Here is a 21741-nt window from a genome sequence, read left to right on the forward strand (position 1 = left end):
TATTGCACTTTGCGCGAAAGTTTCTTTCTTTGTGAAGATTTTTGCCAACGTTAGTATATAAACATGTTGAAAATTGCAACTTGTATTCGCTTCTTCATTATTTCCTTCCATTAATGATATTTTTTAGCTGAATCTTCCTAAATTCCAATATCGTCTGTGTGCAAGATGCACCATGTGCATGATGGGCTAGTTTTAGGGTTTATCAAAACAGCCATTTAATGAAACTCCTCCTTATTCTGATCGCCGCGTTAAGAAAATCGATTTCATTAAGCATTACATAGCAGTACAAACGTTACCCTTCAATAAAAATCATAAATATGGCATATTTTTTTAACATATCAATTGGTTGCGCCTCTAAATACTGCCTGTCGATTGTGCACATTATCTGAACAGAATTAATAGAATTTATTGTGAATACAAATCTTATCACGTATTGTTTCCTGCCATATAATAAAAAATATTTTTGAAATCATAGTTGTGTTAACTCTTCCACCACTGGCTACTTCCTTGCGTGTTATCATTGGGCTTATCTACTCTGTATGTTATCATATGAATGTTAAATGATAATTTCTTACACACATTGATTGATTTAGATGTTACAAGAAACGTATTCAAAATATTCACCATGGCTCAAATACAAACTTATTTTACATTACTCACCACTTTTCAGATATGGTCGTACCATATAGAGAAGCAGTGTAGTTTGTAAGGCATCTGATATGCTGCCTGTAGCCATAATACACTTACTCATACAGCTCTTATGACGTCATACTAAAAAATGAAAACACTCTTTTTCACGATGTTATCTGCAACGCTCTATTCTGAACAGTACGTTCGAAAATAATACATTTAAATGTAAATACATACAATTTTACATAAAATTCCTTTTTTTATGTGTAAATTACATTTCAACAATCATATAGAATCAATGAGCTGATTTTATCACTTTAACAAGTTTTTTCTCGTTGTTCGTATTTTTCTTAGCTTCGTTAATGGAGTGTGATTTAAGTTAGCGATTACATAATAACAATATAACATATCGATTCAATATTATGCTATGCATGGTGAAATATATTGTACAAAAAAACTTATAGATGCAAATATTTTTTTAATAAACTAACGGGCTCTTCTAACAGAAAACCCGCTTTCGTGACGTCCGTGAAGTCTGTCAAGCATGGTTTGACATTCTAGCTCGGCCTTTTTATTTTCTCGAGCAAACCAAACATTACTACCATTATACAGTTACGAAATAGATCTAAAAAGATGTTTAAATTACTGAATTTGTTAAAATCACATACTATCAATAGTGTGTGTCGTACCAAAGCTTCTGCCGCCATAGTTCCCAGAACTTTAACAGAATGGCGTCCACCAAGAGAAGTGTGGTTGGAAAACATGGATACTCTGGAATCCAAAAATATTGGTATCATTGAGCTAGACAACTCAGTGTTTGGAGCTCCACCCAGGATAGACATCGTTCATCAAAATGTTGAATGGCAGAGAAAGTATCGATTTGTAAGCTTTTCACACTCTAAAACTAGGAACGAAGTTCGTGGAGGCGGTAGAAAACCGTGGCCACAGAAGGGTTTGGGCAGAGCTCGCCACGGATCAATAAGATCGCCTCTATGGAGAGGTGGAGGCATCGCTCATGGACCGAGATCACCAACCACGCATTTTTACATGCTGCCTTTTTATAATCGAGTGCTTGGACTGGTTTCTACCCTCTCTATTAAACATGCCCAGGATGATTTACACGTTGTGAGGGATTTGGAAATCCCTTCAGAGGATCCCCAGTATATGAAAGATTTAGTTGCTGCGCGGTTATGGGGTCCCTCTGTTCTGTTAGTGGACTCGTCCGATATCCTCCCAAAAAATATATCTTTGGGCGTGGAAACCATTGACTACATTAACCTCATGCCGGTGTACGGTTTAAATGTATACTCCATGCTAAAACACAGCACCGTAGTTTTAACTGAAAGCGCCGTAAAAGAGATCGAAAATAAACTCTTAGAGCATTTAAACCGAAACGATGCACGAACGCTGATGTGTAAATTTAAGTACGATAGATAAACAAATACAATATTGTTCGATAAGTCATACATTTGTGTAATTTATTTCTGTTGCTAAATCTCATCATGTTTTCTCTCCCAATAATTTGCTTCTGATTTTCCACCGTAACTCAGAATGATCATTCTCGCCTGGTAGATTCTGTTTGAATTTATTCCAATCATTCTGATATGAATGATACAGTGCCACAGGATCGCCTCTTCGCATCATCTGACTACTTTTTGGTCTTATCCCTACAACGAAAAAAATAATAGAAATGATAGTCCTGGTTTCTGATCAGGTACTTCGAATATGATATGAATATTCAATAATGGTATTTACACATTTTACTCTTTATGTTTGTTGCTTGTTTGTGATTTGTTGTTTGGTTTTCTTTGTCCGAAATCAAGCATGTGGTAGTCTGAATTTGTTTCGACGGCCGACTGGATTTCGCTTGGAAACTAGCGGTTTTTTTATCATACAATCGCTCAAAAACATTTTCCTCATTTGAAGCTACTTTTGGATCTCTGCATTCCTCTTCGGCGTTTAGTTTGGTATCAAATTTAATTAACTTTTTCAGGTCTGTTGAAATAAAAAAAAGTATATTCCCCTTCTCACTATATTCGTACAAATAAATCTGTTTACCACTCTGAAATTCTTTTAGTTGCGCGACAGTAATATTACGATATCCAAGATGGTTCAAATGATTGAGTATTTCTGAAGCGTCCAAGCCATCCATTATGTTAGAGTTGAACTGGAATTGAAGTCCTTTACCATTAATTTAGTATATACGAATGTTATATCACTTGAATGGGATAGAATAATATTTAAAGTTATTATTTATTCTGCTGTTATGTACCTGATGATATGATCAACACTTCATCAAATATATTGTTTGTCTCACGCCTCGTATTTATGTGTAGCTCCTTTTCTGATACCTTAATCACCAGGAGTCTAATAAGCTAGGAAAATGCTCAATGATAACAATTTCCTTAGCTAAGTCAATGTTTTTCTACACCATGAAAACAGTTCGCAACTTTTGAACCATACCAACGCTTTGAAAATTAAATATTGTTTGTCAATGGTTTGGGTAAAGCGGAGAATATAGAGGTAAGCTCAGAACAGTGTTTTGGCATCATGTTGGTTATAATTAAATCTTACATATTGTAAAACTAGCATTTCAATTGTACGCAAAAATATTGTTTGAATATAATGTGAATATATTTTGCAATGTTTCATTTAATTTTACAAATTATTATAAATAAATATATGTATTTTAAGATTTGATTTGACATTTAGCCATCTTTGACATTTGAACGGTTGAAATGTGTCAAACGAGCCAACCTCGATACTCGTTCACTTTGATACGTACTATACATCAAGACGAAGAAGGAGAAAACGACCTATAATAAGTAAATATATATATAGTTAAATTACATAGCTATACGTCTATATGCATCCATCGCTGCGTGCGTAAGGTCGTGATACGTGTTTGGTGTGAATCTAAATGTTATGCATCAAATCGATCGCCGTGTAACAACGTACTAGTGCGTTCAGAAGGCGTGTGAATCAATTGTGTCCGTGCATTTCGATCATGGTGTCCAGTGCCGTGCAACACGTTTAACCTCTTACCTGTGATAGTCAAAACAATCACGCCCATTTTGCGCCATTTTATGATTCCATGTAGCAAGAACTAACTCACCCAGATTACATTGATCGATCTGTTCTGATAGTGATATTCGTTTAGCGATCGTTTTATAGAAAAGAAAAGTTCAACTCCAGTGAAAATGCATCCATCACGAGGATCGGCAATGAATAACGTTTCGTTTCCAGATTCCTTCGGCCATCCCCTGTCTGAAAAGAAAGATTGCTACGATAGTGCCAACACCGATTCGGGGTTTCTTTCTGGGCATAACCTCAACACGTCTGAGAATATTGCCTCAAGCGAAAGCTTTTCATTCGCTAGAAACAATCAGAGTAGCCCCGTAGATCTTGCGCCGAGTTCGGACGAGAAGCAAATTGGTGAAACCCATTCGAACGTTGATTCGGGGATGATACCAGATGCCGAACTGGACTCTCGCGATTCATGTTTGATGGATATTTGTGAACGTTTCGACAGGCTAATGAAACGGGACTGGATGAAATACTATCAGCAAGATGAGATTGGCGATACGTAAGTTTTCTGATTAATCATGTTTTTGAAGTATGTGAAGATGCTATGTACATTGTGAATATAACTTTTCTTTTTTTTCCTGTTTTCCAGTCAACTTCATCGGGCCGCATACGAGGGAAATGATGAGGATATCATTCGACTAGTGGCTAATGTTCCGCGACAGTATCTAAACATACAAAACGATGCAGCACAAACCGGATTACATTTGGCTGTTTTGGCTGATCATTCGAAGATTGTTCGACGGTTGTTGGCGGCAGGTATTAATCGAACCATCCGTGATAAAGATGGAAATACGGCCCTTCATTTAGCATGCCTCTTGGGCAACAGTAGCGTGGTGAAAGAGCTTTTGATTTCACACGACACCTTACAAGGCGACGCCAGCATGCATTCCCTACAGGATCTGGAACTGTGGAATTACGACGGTGAGTAACAATTTGTACTTTTAACCCTATACAGTATGCTCAATCCATGAGAAAATGAACAGCAATTAGCTAAATATAATTTGTGAATCGAATATTTGGGCCGAGTTTCTCCAACGCCATATATGGTAAAGCGTCGTCCAATTCATAAAAAGTTGTTTGGCATTTGTACAAATCTGCCGTGCGAGAATGAAACTGAAATAGATGAGGGCGTCCAGAAGCATGGGCGTTCTAATTATAAAAAAGTAGTCAGCTAAAATTAGTTATCGTAGCACATGATCATATGATCTGCGCACAATCCAGTCTATTTTGGTGTGAAAGGCCCCCGTTTTCTATCGGAATGTAAATGATTCACAATACTCTGCGTTTGCTAGGCGGTAGCGACGAAGAATTCGGAAGCTTCTTTTTTTTTTGCAAAATTGTGATCCAAACGTTCCCATTTGCACAAACTGTTCATACAACGAATAAGCCGTTGGAAAATCCAAACTTTCTACGTCGCGACATGTATTTCCCACGTTCACTGAATTCCCATTTACCATCCTCTGGGAAATACGGCGCTTGGTTAGGTGGGCTGCTTTTAAACCGCAATCGCAATGGAACGTTATGTATTGGGTTTTTCCCATATATTTTTTTTGTTTGTAATACAAACGTCACACTGGCGCGCACTAACACATCGCTCATAGTAACGTGGTCGGTTGTGCATTGAAATCAAGCCTGAAAGCTATGCTCTATCCACCTACCTACCTGTAGGAATTATTACAACATTTTATGTCGTTTTGAATTATTTGTATGGTCTATAGTTTCAATTGACGCAGATTTCGGTTTATGAAGATCGATGTTCATGTTATACTTTGTTATACCATTCTACTATGGGATTACGGATTTGTATACTTTCTCCAATCTTTGACTGTTCGGACATGTCCGGCAGTAATGTGGTAAAGAGTAAACCTGTTTCATGGCTTTCTGCAGCGCAATGCCAAAGGTAAACCAGCGCGTGAAATCGTTCGTGATCAGGTTTTTATTCCATCTCGTCGCGAGGATTGGAAATTCCGCAATCCGCGGGTTTTACATCTGTTGTGCTACTATCTCAAGTTCCCCCTCTGTATTTTGTGCAAGTATAAATGCGTTGTACAAAGCATACTTATCGTGCTGGAGAGCAATGTGGTTTGAGTACCTTTTTGTAGTGTTTAACAAAGTGTCGGGCGATGGCAAAAGTTTATTCCTTTACGACACTGAGTTCCCTTACGTCACGGATGCATTTCAATCGCTTTTCTTTCATAATTTGCAGGTAAAACGTGCGTTCATTTAGCCGCGGAAGCTGGCAGCATAGAAATTCTGCGAAGCTTAATCGACGCAGGAGCTGATATTAATGCGAGGGTGAATATTTGTTTGTACTTTATGGTCATGCTGAGTTGTTACTAATAGTATTTTTTTCTTTCAATGAAATATTAATAATATCGAAATAATTGTATTTCGATAATGTTTCCATAGGAAGGAAAATCAGGCTTGTGCCCACTACACATCAGCATTGAACATGGTAACGAAGAATTGGCTAACTTTCTGCTAGATGAATGCCCTCGCGTTAGTTTGGAGACAATGACATATGCTGGACTGACGGCTTACCAACTGGCCCTAAGTCAAGACAAACAGATTCTGGTCAGCGACTTGACGAAGCATGGTGCGGCACAAATATCTCCTCCTGAAAGCGATGTTGAATCAGATTCCGAAGATGAAATGGTAAGCTAAAGTAAAATATAATATACTAACATTGTATCTAGCTGTAGGCTATAATTTTCGTTACCTTCCCTTATATGATATTGGTTTGTTTTGCTCTGGAATGCTCTCTTTAAGCTTGAATCAAAACTATTGTCTTAAGAATTTATTGTTGTTCAATTAAGTTCAGATATATGCGAGTTAGGTTAAATGGTCAATATTATTTTTCTGTTAACAAAAATCTTACATATAACTCTTTATTTAAAATTCTATACAATTCATTTCCAAGAACGACTTTGTGGTTCTTAACCCAGAATATAATTTCACATTCCACAGATTGGTAACTACTATGGAACGAATGCGTTCACGCCAACTTTTCCCGGACTATCGGCCATCAATGTGTCGTAGAGCGTCTTTAGTCCCCCATCTATCCTCAAAAACTGCAAAACTGTACTAATAGACGCGCAATTCAGTTTTGCTCGGAAGCAAAATGCCAAGGATTGCAACGAATTTCCAATGTAAATATATATATATATATATATATATATATATATATATATATATATATATATATATATATATATATATATATATATATATATATATATATATATATATATATATATAATCATATATATATGTATGTGGTCAATATTTCTAAACAAGTGCCTTTCATCAATGGGAGATGATTTTTTCTGTAAAGCACAAACAAAATATACATAACCATTCAATTATTCTGTCCTTTTATTGAGTTTCTAAACTATAATTTTTAATTAGTTTATAAAAATAATGATAACCCAATGACCTTTCTTCAGTTCGTTGGCATTAGATTGTAGTCTTAATAATTGTTCCGAAGGATATAGCGCAATTTGTCTTATGTTAAAAAGGTGAGAATAGAGCGAATGCCTGGCCTGGTTATTGCTCGTGCGGAATCGAACGGAGAAAGTTATTTTCAGAATAAAAAAAACAAGATCAAAATTCATACCGTTTCGATAGGCAATTATAATTTATATTCATGTGAATCAACTTCTAGCTAAATAAAACATATTTAAATGCAAACAGGCTACGTTTTACCGTTTTGCATGCCGTAAAATGGGTTAATAGTAGTGTATTAGCTTTAAATATGTTTTAATTGTCTAGGTATGATTTACCCTGATTTTTATCCAGAACATGTGCTAAAAATAACATTCCCCTCTCGTTTCTACGCGGTCTGTAACCAAGTCGTTATAGCAACACTTTCCGAAAGTGTTCACGCAAACCATAACTGTGCATATAAACAAATATATATTATTTATGTGGTTTAACTAATCTATATGCAAATGTAAATGGCCAGATTAGACAACGAGAAGATAAAGAGAGAAATAAAAAATGTCTCAAGAATCCTACTTCAGGTGTCGTTTGTAACATGGTCCGTTTGTTTACTAATTAGCAGTTGGTGTAATTAGAAAGCAGTGAAAGAATGCACATAAGTTCGCTAAGCCCTGCAGGGTGCGATTTATATATATATTTTTATTTGGAAAACATTATCCCATAACGTTTTCTGCCAACAAATGTATTCATAGTAACATTACAAAGGTAACATAAAATCGATAGACGGACTAAAAAAAACTATACGATCCACAATTGTGATGGTGCTACATAACTAAATCCCCTTGTGTATTATAATATTTTTGTTAGATTTCAGTGTTAGTAATATCGATGGCACCCTAGAATAGAGTATATTTCAGGATAGACTCGCAAAGCTGACTTGATATATGGCCTGACATTGTTTCTAGCCAGTTCCTCTATTTTAACCGATGTGGTGTGTATGTACCGGCAGTGGCAAACATGGCTCTGACTATTTAACCTTTTTTTGAGATTATTGTCTACTTTGATACGCCTGGATTCGGCAGCTTCTCCCAGCTCGGTTCAATACCCCAGATCTGTCGAGCATACTCGGCAATGGTGCGGTCGCTAGAGAATTTGCCACTGGTGGCAATGTTATTAATGGACATTTCCAGCCACTTGGGTTGATCCTAGAAGAAATCAAAAGCACATATTAGTGTCAGAATGATACCCTATCATCTGCTGTGTCAAATATTCACCTGATAAACAGCCGATACACGATCCTGCGTCTTGATGTAAGATTCAAAATCAGCGAACAAATAATAACGGTCATATTTCAACAACACATTGGCCAAATCTTGGAACTCGTGGGGATTACCCGGACTGAAGAAACCATTCTGAATCTGATCGACACATTGTTTTATGTCAGGGTTAGAGTTGTAGTAATCGTAAGCGTTATAGCCACGGCACTTCAAGTCCTCGACTTCCTCTACGGTCATTCCGAAAATGAATATGTTCTCGTTACCCATTTCTTCGGCCATCTCTACGTTCGCCCCATCAAGCGTGCCAATGGTTAGTGCACCGTTCAGCTGGAACTTCATGTTTCCTGTCCCTGAAGCCTCTGTACCGGCCGTGGAAATTTGCTCAGACAGATCGGCGGCTGGCATAATCTTTTCCGCCAATGTCACGCGATAATTTTCAAGGAAAATAACTTTTAGTTTGTCACCAACGATTGGATCGTTGTTAACCACATTGCCGACCGCACAGATGAGCTTAATGATTTGCTTTGCAATATAATATCCGGGGGCGGCTTTGCCACCAATCATGATAGTACGTGGCGTAAAGTTTGCGGTGGGATCACGCTTAATACGATTATACAGCGTGATAATGTGCAAGCAGTTGAGCAGCTGCCTTTTGTACTCATGAATACGCTTGACCTGAATGTCGAACATGGAGGCTGGATTAACCTTCACGCCATAATCTTTCTCTAGTAGCTGTGCTAGCTTGAGCTTGTTTTCTTGCTTAACACGCGCTACAGCCCGCTGGAATGTCGGGTCTTTGGACCACGTTTTCAACTGCTGCAACTGTTCCAAATGTACAGGCCACTGATCACCAATTTTTTCTGCAATGAGATCTGACAGCCCAGGATTGCACAGCAACAGCCAGCGGCGGGGCGTGATACCGTTCGTTTTGTTTTGGAACTTCTCAGGGGTCATTTCATAGAAGGACTTGAAAATGTCCTTCTTGATGATCTCTGAATGGATTGCTGCTACACCGTTCACGGCGTGTGAACCAACAATTGAGAGATTCGCCATATTGATACGTTTCTCTCCGTCTTCCTCGACAAGCGAGAGAGCTCGCATACGACCAAAATCACCAGGAAAACGCTTCTCAACTTCTTGTAAATGCAAAAAGTTAATATGGTAGATAATTTCCAGATGGCGCGGTAGGATAGACTGCAGCATAGATACTGGCCAACGCTCAAGTGCCTCCGGAAGTACGGTGTGGTTTGTGTAGGCGCATGTACGCACTACTACATCCCATGCTTTCTCCCAGCTTAGTTTCTCGTCGTCGATAAGAATGCGCATTAATTCGGGGATAGCCAGAGATGGATGTGTGTCGTTCAACTGAATTGCAACCTTATTCGGAAAGTCGTCAAATGAAGTCCGTACGGCGTCGCGGGATCCGAACTTGGAGGCTTTGTAGCGGCGCACGATGTCCTGTAGCGTAGCTGCACACATAAAGTACTCCTGTTTCAAACGTAACTCCTTTCCTTCGAAGAAGTTGTCGTTAGGATACAGAACTCTGGAGATATTTTCTGCTAGATTGCGGTCCAACACGGCCTGGATATAATCACCATCGTTGACTGCAGAGAAATAAGTTAGATTGACATTAATCAACTGGAATAACTGTATTTTTTTTTGCTGAAAGGAATATACTTACAAAACTTGAGGTTGAAATCTATCGGCGATTTGGCGGACCACAAGCGAAGCGTATTGACAACGTTGTTACCATAACCGGGAACTGGATTATCATAAGGCATGGCGAAAACAGTTTGAGTATCGACCCACTTTTTGCCCTCAGGAGTGTCGATCACACGTCCATAGAAATGAATAGGAATCATATACTCCGGACGGGCCTTTTCCCAAGGGTTACCATAACGCAACCAATCGTCGGGCTCCTCCACCTGTTCTCCGTTACGAATCTTCTGTGCGAAAATACCGTACTCATAACGAATGCCTTAAAGTATCAGAGATTATGTTTAAAAAAGTATTGAAATACGTGACCAATATTTTGTATACCGTAGCCATAGGCAGGCATCCCAAGAGTTGCCATCGAATCGAGGAAACAAGCTGCTAGTCGCCCCAATCCTCCGTTACCCAACCCGGCATCCTCTTCCAACTCCTCCAGCTCCTCAATGTCCAGGCCGAGCTGATACATTGCTTCGTCACATGATGTTTGGATGCCAAGATTTATCATGGTGTTTTGTAGTGATCGGCCCATGTAGTACTCCAAGGACAAATAGTACACACGCTAATGGAAAGAAAAGAAGAAAAAAAAACAATTATTTCTCATCACCGACTTATTTCATAATATCCGGTCGCTGGTTTCTCATGATAGAATAATCCTGTTATGGAAATGTTTTCTAAAATGGAAATAATTAGGTCATAATTATCGCGTACAACTGCTGTCTGAGTCATTGATTATTATCGCTATCATGTTGATAGCGACAGGCTCCAGGCGTAACAAAACACCACGTTATCATGAGCCGTTCGCAATCTCATCGTCTTCCTGGTGGTTATGATCATAATCGTACAATTCGCCTCATACATCCAATACTTTTTATAATCTTTACAGTTGAAAAAACACATTTCAAACATGTTAATGGATTATTTAAATCATACATCGCATTTTAACTTTTCGTTATAATCTGAACGCTCTTTATACTTGTGTATGTTTGGTCCTTGCTTGAAAACACCATCTTTAAACATAACTTTTTGATTGTTTCAAGACATTATAATGGTATAATATTACTCTGCCGCTAAGTTTAATACACAGGCAGAAAACTCCAGTCCAAATTTAATCGAACATATTTCAAAATATGAAATAATGTTAGTATTTTTGCTTAAAAAGTACCGGCTTGTGTATTGATATAAAGACATGATTCGCATCGCTCTCCTTTCTTACCTTTGAAGCAACCTACAATCTATTAGTAGCATTGACAATTAGAGGTCAAATATTGAGTTCATGGAATGCAGGTAATAGTCGGCTTTTTGTTTGCGTCCCGTCTGCTACCTTCACTCCAACTTTAAATTTTGCTAACCGCAATAGTTGCTTCTATAAGGATAACAGCTTACCTTGGGGTCGCGCTCGTAATAGTACTGCTGGGTGCGAATCCATCGTGAGACCAGGTGATCCTTAACGGTGTGGGCGAGGGCAAAGTAGTAATCGCGCACTGTGGCTACGTTTCGATCCTTAACCAACGTATAGTGGAGATGCCGATTGAAATCCTTTTTGATCTCGTTCACATCTTCCAATTGGGCAATGCCGCGCACACTGATCTGTTTCCTTTTATCTACGTCGGATTGTGGCTTCGACATTTTAGATGCTTCGCACGAAATGAACTCTGTTAACTAGCGGAGCACTGTGGTATACCTCTGGTACAAAATCAGAAAGTATTGTAGCTCCGTGCAACGATTCTAGTGTCCTGAGAAATAGTCGGTCACCTTGTGAAGGTCACGCATTAAGTCGTTTTTAGACGGCACAAGATCATCCGTCAAACACGCTTGAAGAACTGTCATGTGTTCAAGCGTTGGACGTGCTTGGGAATGGATTTTATTTTTTAATTATTATATTGTTTTTATGTGTTAAAGACATAGATAATATACTAAAATTTAAATTCTATGCTACAAACTAATAAAAAATCGTGTGTTGATTCAATTTTTTGTCAATATTACCCCCCATTAGCTATATCGATTGATACGTTTGATTGCATCAGTTTCTGCTCTACACTACCTCCATCCGTTACTATGCGAGTTAATATTCCATTAGCAGATATTAGCATTGCACCAATACTTTTCGATTTATGAATTGATATATTTTATTTTCCATTCCTCGGTTTCACATGTTTTGTAACCATGCCTTTACTTGGAATATAGTGCCATAATGGAAAAGAATAAATATTCTTATTTTGACCATGTAACTACTCGTAATAATCTACTGTTCAAACAAAATCGTGACGGCGCCTTGCATTACACAAGCCCATCGAAAAACGAGAATATCTTGCATCATTGTTAATTTTTATTTCTAAAACAATTTTTGAACTGTTGCATATTAAACTTTTAAAGTACTTCAAGAAAAACTCGGTTGTACTATCGCACTATTATTAGTATCATGTAAATATCGCACTATATTTGGAAAAATACATATGTTACCATAAAAAGAATTCAATAAATTTTCTAATTTGACCTTATTGAAACTTGACATTGAATAAAAAGCATTTATTGATTTCCAATTGTAAGACAAAACCATTTTTTTACAAGAAAGCACAGGATATGGCCTTATGGAGTTTAGATTCGTTAGAGAATAATCCAAAATGTTATCACATGTTACTCACTTTCCATATTACTTATATTTTCGATACGGTGTACTTTGCCGTTATATTACAGCATTGATTCTACGACATTCATATCGTTCGGTAACTCGTGACAAAAATTGCTTTCTCAAATTTGGCCGGGGGGAGGCAACCATTTATTTAACACATCCATGGAAAGTAAACGATCGAATTTGATTGTTACAATAAAAAAATTGTACCGACTCTAACTCAGGTGACACGTGTTCGTATCCTACTGGCCCAATTCAAATGTTAAGTCTTCAATAGCACTTGTTTCGTTTCCAGTAAATGATCTGCAACTGAAAGAGTACAGCCTCAACACCTATCTGCAAAAGAAGACGACAGCACTTTGCCCATTGAAATCAAAATTAAAAGAGGTAATATAAACATTTTTTTATACATGCCAATATTTGACACGCTCAAATACTCTATTTGAGCTTTGATTTTTCACAAGTAAAACAACGGTGCGTAAGATAGAAATGTTTGTAGTTTTATTTTCTAGCTATGGCGAAACATTTAGTTTAATGCTGTTGTGATTATTACCAGTATATTTAATCCATATTTGAGATTTGCAATATTGATTTCCAATGTTTCTATAGTGTACTTTAAGCATGTGCTGTAAATTCTACATGGAGTGTTGCATCAGCCTACAGCTAGCTTTCACCTCTTTTTGTGACATGTAACTTTTTTTGTCGAAACAAAGGCTTAGCGAAACAATACACGTATAAACCAACGATGATTTAAAATACTCACAGGACGCAATTCAATTTTTAAAACAAAACGTGGCACTCACGGCCTTGGCAACAAAGCATGCTTAACGCTCAATTTCATTATAATCACACGCAATTTCAAAGTGTTTTATATTTTCTTTAGAGAATAACACGACGTCTTCTGCTACACAGCGGACCACTTAATCTCAATGACGATTTCATTCGTATTCAAACATCCACGGCTGCATGTTGTTCGTTTGGCCAATAATCAGAACCGGCGTTATGAATGCTGTTCATAAGGAAGTCTATGCACAAATACATACATATATTTATAAGGAAGTCTATGCACAGTAAAATTTTGATTTGTATCCCTTCACGCTTTTTATGATGGTACTAGAAAGCGAATTCAAAACGGAAATATTGCGTAAAACCTTGAAAGCAATTCACAAACAACAGTAAATATTCGAATGCTAATAATATCCTGCTTAGCAATATTCGTTTCACCGACGGCGGTTGTGCCTTCAAAAAAGATTCAAATTGCTGAAAAAGTACATCTTTACTTATTTTTATCAGTTTCCGCCTTCTTTCCCAGTGGTACGGCTGCTTTTACTCTGAAAGCATATACAATTGTTAAATAAATGAAACATTAGAACCTTTGCTACGGGGATAGTTACTTCTCTGTGATTTCTTGGAGTTTGCTTCGAACCATCTCTATATGAGTGTCAATCGATTGCTTGTTGTTTTCATATACTTTTGGCAAGGTGAACAGTGCTACGAATCCTGAAATCCATAAAACGATTGTGATTTGTCATGTAAAATAACCTTAGGGTATTTCGAAGATAAAACTTACCAATCATAACGCAGGTAATGCCGTTGAAAATTGCTCCCACATACGTGAGCCAGTACAATAATACTCCGAACTTAATAGAATCAACGAGATCCTCCACCAAAAACAGGCGACGCAGTCCAGTCGACAATGCATTCACGTAGGCCACTGCTACAGTAGTCAATTGTTGCACTTTCTCTTGCGACAATGTGAGATCCATGTCCAAGTACTCCCTGTTTCAATAAAAATTATGTAAGGAAGTTTTTTAAGTATAGATTTTGTAAAATTTTCAGTGATGCTGGAGTTGTTTTAGTTACTTGAATGGTTGGCCCTCGGAGGTTTTCTGAACTGCCTGAAGAACATTTTTGTAGATTCTAAACGATATTGTTCCTGCTAGGGCCAGCAACGAGAGGTACGAAAACACGCTGATCAAGGAGAAAAGCGACATCGCCAGCAAGATAGCAAGACCGCCACCGAATACTACCGCGGATTTCTTCACATCACGCCAGTAAATAAGAGATTCCACTGCAAAGTACAAAAACAACAATTAAAAAAAACCTGTGGGAGTAACTCACATAAATGAACACAACGGTTTGGAATCATTTGCCAAGTCTACAGGTAAAGTTGATTTGAACTCGGTTCGGTCACGATTTCGCACATATTGACACGTTGCCAAAGACAACTCGTCGAGCTCATGCTTGGCCCGCTTAAAGTTATTATGCAGCCACCCCCTGCTTCAGTTATAAATCGAAGCCACCTGTATTTACCTGGACCGCGCGGTGGCAAATCGACACGGCTATAATTGCCGTTACCATTCGAATAGCGTGAATTTTGTTTTTTAACCATCTTCAACCAAATTTGAGATGCACTTCGTCGTAATGCAAGCACGTAACAGAGCGGTTTAACTTCCAACCAGGCACTTAATCCTTGGTTGATACCGTTCTCCGGTGCGATGAAAAAGAAAAAGAAACTACTTTCAACTCGGGCTATGCTGTCGAAAGGAAAACATCGTAAACATATTGAGCAAACCCAGCTCCACAACTTTCTTTCCTGAGTTTTTGTGCAGTGTTCCCAAACATCGTGCAACAGTTGCGATGTAGCGAAAAATCGCGTTAACGACGATCGGATTGTGAATACCAACGGTAAGTTAGGCGGCAACTTGCCTAAAATCGTTTCGTGCACAAAATTTAATAAGCAATTAATGTACTGATACTTTGTAAACCAGGAATCATTAGGAAGATGCACTTCATAAAATGCACCTCACAAATAACTATAAATAGTTCGTGTTTCTCGGCTCACGGCATTTCTATTCCTAACATGGAATTAATTTTTGATTGAACGTTTCTACAACAATTTTGGAAACAGATTCACATTATACAGCTGCGAATAAAGTATTAACGCTTACATCCTTCTTTGGTGAAATCATTAGCACTTAAAACAAGTAAATCTCCAAACGAAACCGTCGCCATGGTATTATGTCTCACTAGATTTTCACTTTTTGATTCTATCTTGACAATCTCTGCTTCCCTATTAAATACTGCGTGCGGAAAAATGTTAGGGAGTCGTACCAAGTAAATCACTTCACTAAAATTTGAGACTAATTCCGTTTAAGGAGGACGTTTATTAATAACTTTTCGTCACTGCTTTATTTTTAAGAATTCCGGCTTTGCAATCAGCTGGGGTTTGTCAAACGGGTTGATTTCACCACCAGTTTGAATGACAGTAGCTCAATCTATTTGATATAATAAAATTTGAGCCAAAATGCAAATTATATTTAAAATGTACCCTTTTTTAATATGCGTTGAACACATGTTCGCATAGTAAACATATTTTCCGAACTACCCTAGCGTGAGTAAATAAATTACATGTTAGCTGCATAAATCCCAATTTGACAACTATCCCCTATCGCAGTGCAGACAAAATGACAATAATCAAATAGTAGAAAATTATTTGTAGTATTTTAACAAAATGTATCATTTCTGAATATTGTTCAAAAATGCGTTATGAAATTGCAAAATCGTCAACGCTTCAACAGTACATCGCATCCGTACACCAAGCAAGGCGTTGAATGTTTCTTGCAACCCAAAAATTGCATTGTTCGTCCTCAAGAGAAGCTTACCTTTTGGGTGTAGTCTGGCTGGATTGAACCAAGCATCTGCAAATACAGAAAAAAAACATTTTATAATTAGTTTTATGCTTTACTGCTATGTATGGCATAACTATGCCTAATTAACATGGGGAACACAGTTTTGAATGAACATACATGGATTGATCACGCTGCAAAAAAATAGTGGAGTCGATTTACAGTTTCCTTCCGTTCCGTTCATATTTACGAGCTATAATATCAAGCTTTCACCAATCAATATTTGAACAAAGTTAAATTACACTCAATGGTCTTTAGATGTTTCGAAAAGGGTGCGGTTCAAATATTCTTTTCTAAGTTTATTCTGCCACTCCTGAGCTCGTTGTCTCCAAAATGGTTCTATGTGAAAATCGATTTTTACATCCCCCTTTGTGCTATGACACGCGAAATAAAATTCATTTACCCTTCCACTGTTGCACAAATACTACTGGCCATACCCTGGATATATTTTCCATGAATCCCTAGTGTCGAAAAAGCTGGTGCGCAATAGTTCATACCGCGCATGCCCGAAACATTGGGTCAGGATTCTACTGTATCATGCCGGCATATGGGTGCAGAAGGATACGTGCAATCAGGTTGTTTTATTTTACTTTTTGTAGCAACTTACCCAGACCATATTCCTTGAACATTTGCTCGATCTTTATGCATTCGTTACCTGGTTCGGATGCAACTGGGCCCGTTTCTTGTTGGAAAACATTGGAAACATTGCTCATCACTGGAATTTCCGGTTCTGGTGGTAATTCGGCAGCAACTTCATCAAATGTTGCAGCCGCCGATTCCTCCGGGACACTAGATTTTTCGTCTTTTTGCGATCGTATGCTGGCGTACGGATTCATGTAGTCACTTTCAACTTCATCGACCTTTTCAGGTTTGCTTGGCTTGCTGATAACATCTCGCGTAACTGCAGATTCGACCACCGAAAATGGTTCATCTCTATCATTAAACTGCTCCTCTCTATACGTGCTTTGCATCATTGGCATACACTCATCAAAAACATCACTATCTTTAACCTTAGAGCCTGGATCCTGGTTAGTGACCACTAAATCATCTTCTCGATTTTCTGCTGTTCCCGATTTGTTATCGAGCGTACTCTCTGTTCCGATAGTCGTACCAATGTTCTCAAAACTGAAATCCATCAGAGAATTTTCAGATTTATCCTGGAAATTATCCATGACGAAACTTTGCATATTTTCTTCTATAGTGTCTGGACGAAACTGTTCTTTCCTGATTCCTCTGTACGCAGCAGGTATCTATTGTACCATTTTCAACACAGTAGAGCATGCGTAGACTCCACCAAAAGGATGTCAATTTTGAAAGTTCTAAAAGTTTATCTTCTACAGAAGAGATTTTACTTGAGTGCAAAATTAAATTTCAAATTCCTTTAACCAATCAAATTCTTGTATTTTAGAAACCTAGTTTTAAGCTGCAATCTGTTTGCAGTACAATTTAGCACTTTGTGATTTGCAGCCATCTTGCGAGATCAGCAGAGCTATTCCTACCGATCAAATAGCTTAAGTTCAGAAATTTTAGAAAAGAATTATTAAAATACTGCAAAATTCAATTTTTTTTAATCAATTTGATTTGAGTAGCAAATTTAATAAGCTAAACTGATGTTTTTCTATATGACTATCTTTTTTCCTACTTTAGGAGTTCATTATATTATTTCTTCAGCCTACTAATTCATGTATTTCTTGTAACGAACAGCTAATCTGCACTTCCATCAATAGTACTACATCATATATCCAGCATTGCACATATACGTGTTCTATGTACATGTATATCTTTCAACTAGTAACTATTAAAACTTGGGTTATAAACCTCTTAGCCAGGTGATTTTTTATCGGTGATTTTTTGACAGACAGCATAATAAAAAAATCGTGGCGGCTGATATAAATTTTGGTAGTGAAATTAGTTGTGTGTTAAAATAGTTCAATTTACATGTCCTGAAACATGATATCTTCAAACGTTATTCACAGTGGAGATTCCATTAACATTGTGAACCCTCCCGGACACGTTCTCAATGGCAAAAAAATTACGGTAAATGATACGTGAATCATCAATAATGTGCCATCATCTTATCGCAAGGAAACCTTGATTTCTTTCCAACAGAATGGGCTCCATAAAAAGAAGGTAGATAATTTGGAAGAAAAGTCTTCCTATGAACAAGTTCCGTTACATACCGCTTGTTTCACATACCTTGGTTTTTATCTGCTGATGATTTTGGGTACGTATTTATCTTAATACAATAATATGTATGTAAAGCTGCAAGTTTAAAACAGGATTTTTTCCGTAGGATACATAAATCAACTCTTTTTTACACCAAAAGTGGCTACTGAAAAGTTCAGAGACGTAAGTGCAGCTAACCACAAGTAATTTATGGGTTCCGTTGCAAAAAAACATAAATAATTCATTTTCAGGGCTACGTTCCACTCTACGATGCGTTTGAAAAGTTTTACCTACGCTATGTTTACCGACGTGTTAAGGACTGCTGGAATCGTCCGATTTCCAGTGTTCCTGGTTCAGAAGTAGTATTGAAAGATAGAATTACCAAGGATTATGGATGGTCTTTCCAGTACGTTCAAATCGCCCGGTCTTGTTATTTTACAGAGCGCCATTTAACGTTTCGCTTTTTATTTCAGATTTACCGGAACGGAGACGAAATGCCTGAACTTAGGATCGTACAACTATCTTGGGTTTGCGCAGAATGAAGGACCATGTGCCGATGAATCCGAAGAATGCATACGAATGCATGGTTTGGCAGCTTGTAGCTCTCGTAGAGAACTAGGTAAGCTTTTGACGACCTGATAGACTACCAAATCGCAGTATATTTCTAACCAATCATCTGGACAGGTACAAACCCTTTGCACGATGAACTGGAGTTGTTAACAGCCAAATTTTTAGGCGTTGAGGATGCAATCGTCTTTGGCATGGGATTTGCAACCAATTCTCTCAACATACCCACACTAATTTCTCCAGGTTGTTTGGTGGTTAGTGATGAAAAAAACCATGCCTCTATCATATTGGGCTTAAGACTTTCCGGTGCCACGCCCAAGGTATTCAAGCATAATAACATGAAAGATCTAGAGCGAGTGCTACGGGATTCAATTATATCAGGACAACCGGGTAGCGGCAAACCTTGGAAAAAGATTCTTATTATCGTGGAAGGAGTATTCAGTATGGAAGGATCCATCGTAAAGCTCCCGGAGATAATAGCGTTGAAAAAGAAATACAAGGCTTACATCTACTTAGATGAAGCTCATAGCATTGGAGCTACTGGACCATCGGGGCGTGGCGTATTAGACTACTATGGGATCGATCCGAACGATGTAGACATCCTCATGGGTACTTTTACTAAAAGCTTTGGTTCTGCCGGAGGTTATATTGCCGGTAAAAAGGTAATAATGATTATTGCTGTTCTCGCCAGGTGACAGCTAAGTGAAATTGTATTCGTAATGTTTTTCGTTCTAGAGTCTTATAAATTTTTTAAGAGTTCATAGCCATGCTCACTGCTATGCCAGTTCCATGTCGCCACCAGTGACACAACAAATTTTGACATCAATGAAGATCATTCTTGGCTTGGATGGATCTTCTGAAGGTAAAAATCGCATTTCTCAATTAGCACGAAATACGCGCTATTTTAGAAAACGGTTAGCCCAAATTGGAGTCATCACTTATGGACATGAAGATTCTCCGGTTGTCCCCATGCTGGTGTATTTGTTTTCCAAAATTGGGTAACTATTATACTAATGGTATTTTGGCTGTTGTGTGCCAGATCATCTTAGATATATGTTGTTTTTTTACAGAGCTGTTGTTAGGACATTAACCGCTAAAAACATTGCTGTTGTCGGTGTGGGTTTTCCTGCGACACCAATTATGGAGGGGCGAATTCGCTTTTGCTTATCCGCAGCACACACCAAAGAGCAGCTGGATTACGCTCTCTCAGTTATCGACAGCATAGGGAATACCTTGGGCTTGAAATATTCCCGCAAACCAAAAAATTTAAGCCACATCGAGTATTAGTGAAACTGTGAAAAAGAACCTAAAATCGAAAGTGAATCGAAAACAATGACGTTGCTTATGATTGATTTTATTCCAGTTCCAGTGAACAAATGCATACAAATAAGCTACCTTTCTTCACTTCACTTGCAATAGTATTTTAATTACAACAGTACAAAAACGAATAATATTCTACGAGTATTTTACAAATTGAAAGAAACATCCAGACTTCCAGGTGTTCATACTAACGTGCCACTGTGTAGATTTCTTGAACTTTGTTTTCAGAGCAAAGTGCTGGCTGCAAATCAGAGTAATTCATACCGTATGATAGAAAATCAATGTTTCTATCGATGAGGATAGAAAATCCGCGTTTCCATTGATTTGGATCAATTTTTATTCAAATAAAACATATTTTATGCAAACACGCTACGTTACTGTTTTGCATCGCTCAGCATGCACTGAAAGTAGTGTTTTTTTTGGCTAGAAAATCATCCACATCTAAAGAAACATTTATTTTCTATGATATGATATGAATTATCCTGATTCAACATTTCACATTCGATTCATCTGGAACTTTTTCTGAAAATAACATTCTTCGTCCGATTCTGAATGTAACGTAACCAAACCTTTAGGGCCAAAGAACAGCGTTTATTTTTATTTGGTTCCAGTATCTTCTATTATTGCTGCCGTAGAACGGTTGTAGCGCCCAGTAGTCGCTACTATTACAGGTTTCCAAGATTTCTCAGTTGAAAACAAAATTCAAACGATAACGTATTCCTTGAGTTGTACTGAATGGAATGTATTCGGTTAAAAGTTGAAACAGGACACTTCCATGTGTAAGCTTAACTGCTATTACAGTTGGATGATGCATAAAATTAAAAATTCTCGCGAATTTTGATATTCTTTACTAAGCATACCCAAACGTAACCGTTACTAACTTGTATAACAATAAGAAGCTGCATAGCTTCTGCGTACAGTGATAAATCTCACTTATGGAGTGCAAATTCAGAGCATATGAGGTAGTTTTGTACTGAAAATATATCATATTATAACTGAGTAGTCATCTTTAAGAACCTAACAGCAAATAGTTCTATTATCGTAGCTAAAACTGTTCTACAAACGCTTTGCGTAAAAGGACTCGCTTTGACGTAATGTAAGTTGTCAAGAATTGCGTACGCATGCAAGTTTGAAATGCGCATGTACTTCATTTACAATCTTTTCTGATATGCATCGATTTTCTCATTCATGTTCAAAAGCTACCATCTTGAGGATGTGAAAA

The 21741-nt window shown here is 37.7% G+C and overlaps 6 protein-coding genes across 9 annotated transcripts; 3 read left to right on the forward strand and 3 right to left on the reverse strand.

Annotated features, from left to right (window-relative positions):
- Window positions 1-1263: 1263 nt before the first annotated feature.
- LOC128727646 (39S ribosomal protein L4, mitochondrial) lies at window positions 1264-2067 on the forward strand. The gene has a single exon (XM_053821577.1). It carries the CDS (start codon window positions 1264-1266, stop codon window positions 2065-2067), a length of 804 nt encoding a protein of 267 aa, XP_053677552.1.
- Window positions 2068-2089: 22 nt separating this feature from the next.
- Window positions 2090-2782, reverse strand: LOC128725212 (uncharacterized). Its single transcript, XM_053818936.1, has 3 exons — window positions 2689-2782; window positions 2386-2625; window positions 2090-2297 (listed from the first exon to the last, which is right to left on the reverse strand). Exons 1-3 carry the CDS (start codon window positions 2780-2782, stop codon window positions 2131-2133), a joined length of 501 nt encoding a protein of 166 aa, XP_053674911.1. The 3' UTR covers window positions 2090-2130.
- A 703-nt stretch (window positions 2783-3485) lies between these two features.
- Window positions 3486-6860, forward strand: LOC128722844 (NF-kappa-B inhibitor cactus). The gene is made up of 5 exons (XM_053816527.1): window positions 3486-4216; window positions 4307-4638; window positions 5924-6012; window positions 6127-6372; window positions 6685-6860. The coding sequence occupies exons 1-5, from the start codon at window positions 3831-3833 to the stop codon at window positions 6754-6756; spliced, it is 1125 nt and encodes a 374-aa protein (XP_053672502.1). The 5' UTR covers window positions 3486-3830; the 3' UTR covers window positions 6757-6860.
- A 140-nt stretch (window positions 6861-7000) lies between these two features.
- On the reverse strand, window positions 7001-11817 carry LOC128726489 (glycogen phosphorylase). The gene is made up of 5 exons (XM_053820302.1): window positions 11532-11817; window positions 10476-10707; window positions 10117-10413; window positions 8433-10039; window positions 7001-8363 (listed from the first exon to the last, which is right to left on the reverse strand). Exons 1-5 carry the CDS (start codon window positions 11772-11774, stop codon window positions 8214-8216), a joined length of 2529 nt encoding a protein of 842 aa, XP_053676277.1. The 5' UTR covers window positions 11775-11817; the 3' UTR covers window positions 7001-8213.
- Window positions 11818-12736: 919 nt separating this feature from the next.
- On the reverse strand, window positions 12737-17653 carry LOC128727066 (reticulon-1-A). Of its 4 annotated transcripts, none has more exons than XM_053820930.1 (6): window positions 17074-17653; window positions 16443-16478; window positions 14641-14848; window positions 14348-14556; window positions 14172-14277; window positions 12737-14108 (listed from the first exon to the last, which is right to left on the reverse strand). In XM_053820930.1, exons 1-6 carry the CDS (start codon window positions 17651-17653, stop codon window positions 14054-14056), a joined length of 1194 nt encoding a protein of 397 aa, XP_053676905.1. In that variant the 3' UTR covers window positions 12737-14053. The 4 variants fall into 4 exon arrangements, with proteins under 4 accessions (XP_053676905.1, XP_053676906.1, XP_053676908.1 ...); XM_053820931.1 differs by lacking the exon at window positions 17074-17653 and adding an exon at window positions 16587-16706; XM_053820933.1 differs by lacking the exons at window positions 16443-16478; window positions 17074-17653 and adding an exon at window positions 15729-15853.
- Window positions 17654-18416: 763 nt separating this feature from the next.
- LOC128727648 (serine palmitoyltransferase 2) lies at window positions 18417-20625 on the forward strand. Its single transcript, XM_053821579.1, has 8 exons — window positions 18417-18503; window positions 18576-18690; window positions 18760-18815; window positions 18884-19038; window positions 19106-19251; window positions 19317-19861; window positions 19935-20197; window positions 20270-20625. Exons 1-8 carry the CDS (start codon window positions 18417-18419, stop codon window positions 20484-20486), a joined length of 1584 nt encoding a protein of 527 aa, XP_053677554.1. The 3' UTR covers window positions 20487-20625.
- The last annotated feature ends 1116 nt before the right edge of the window (window positions 20626-21741 follow it).

This window comes from Anopheles nili, chromosome 3 (genome assembly GCF_943737925.1).
Source record: "Anopheles nili chromosome 3, idAnoNiliSN_F5_01, whole genome shotgun sequence".
Taxonomy (NCBI): domain Eukaryota; kingdom Metazoa; phylum Arthropoda; class Insecta; order Diptera; family Culicidae; genus Anopheles; species Anopheles nili.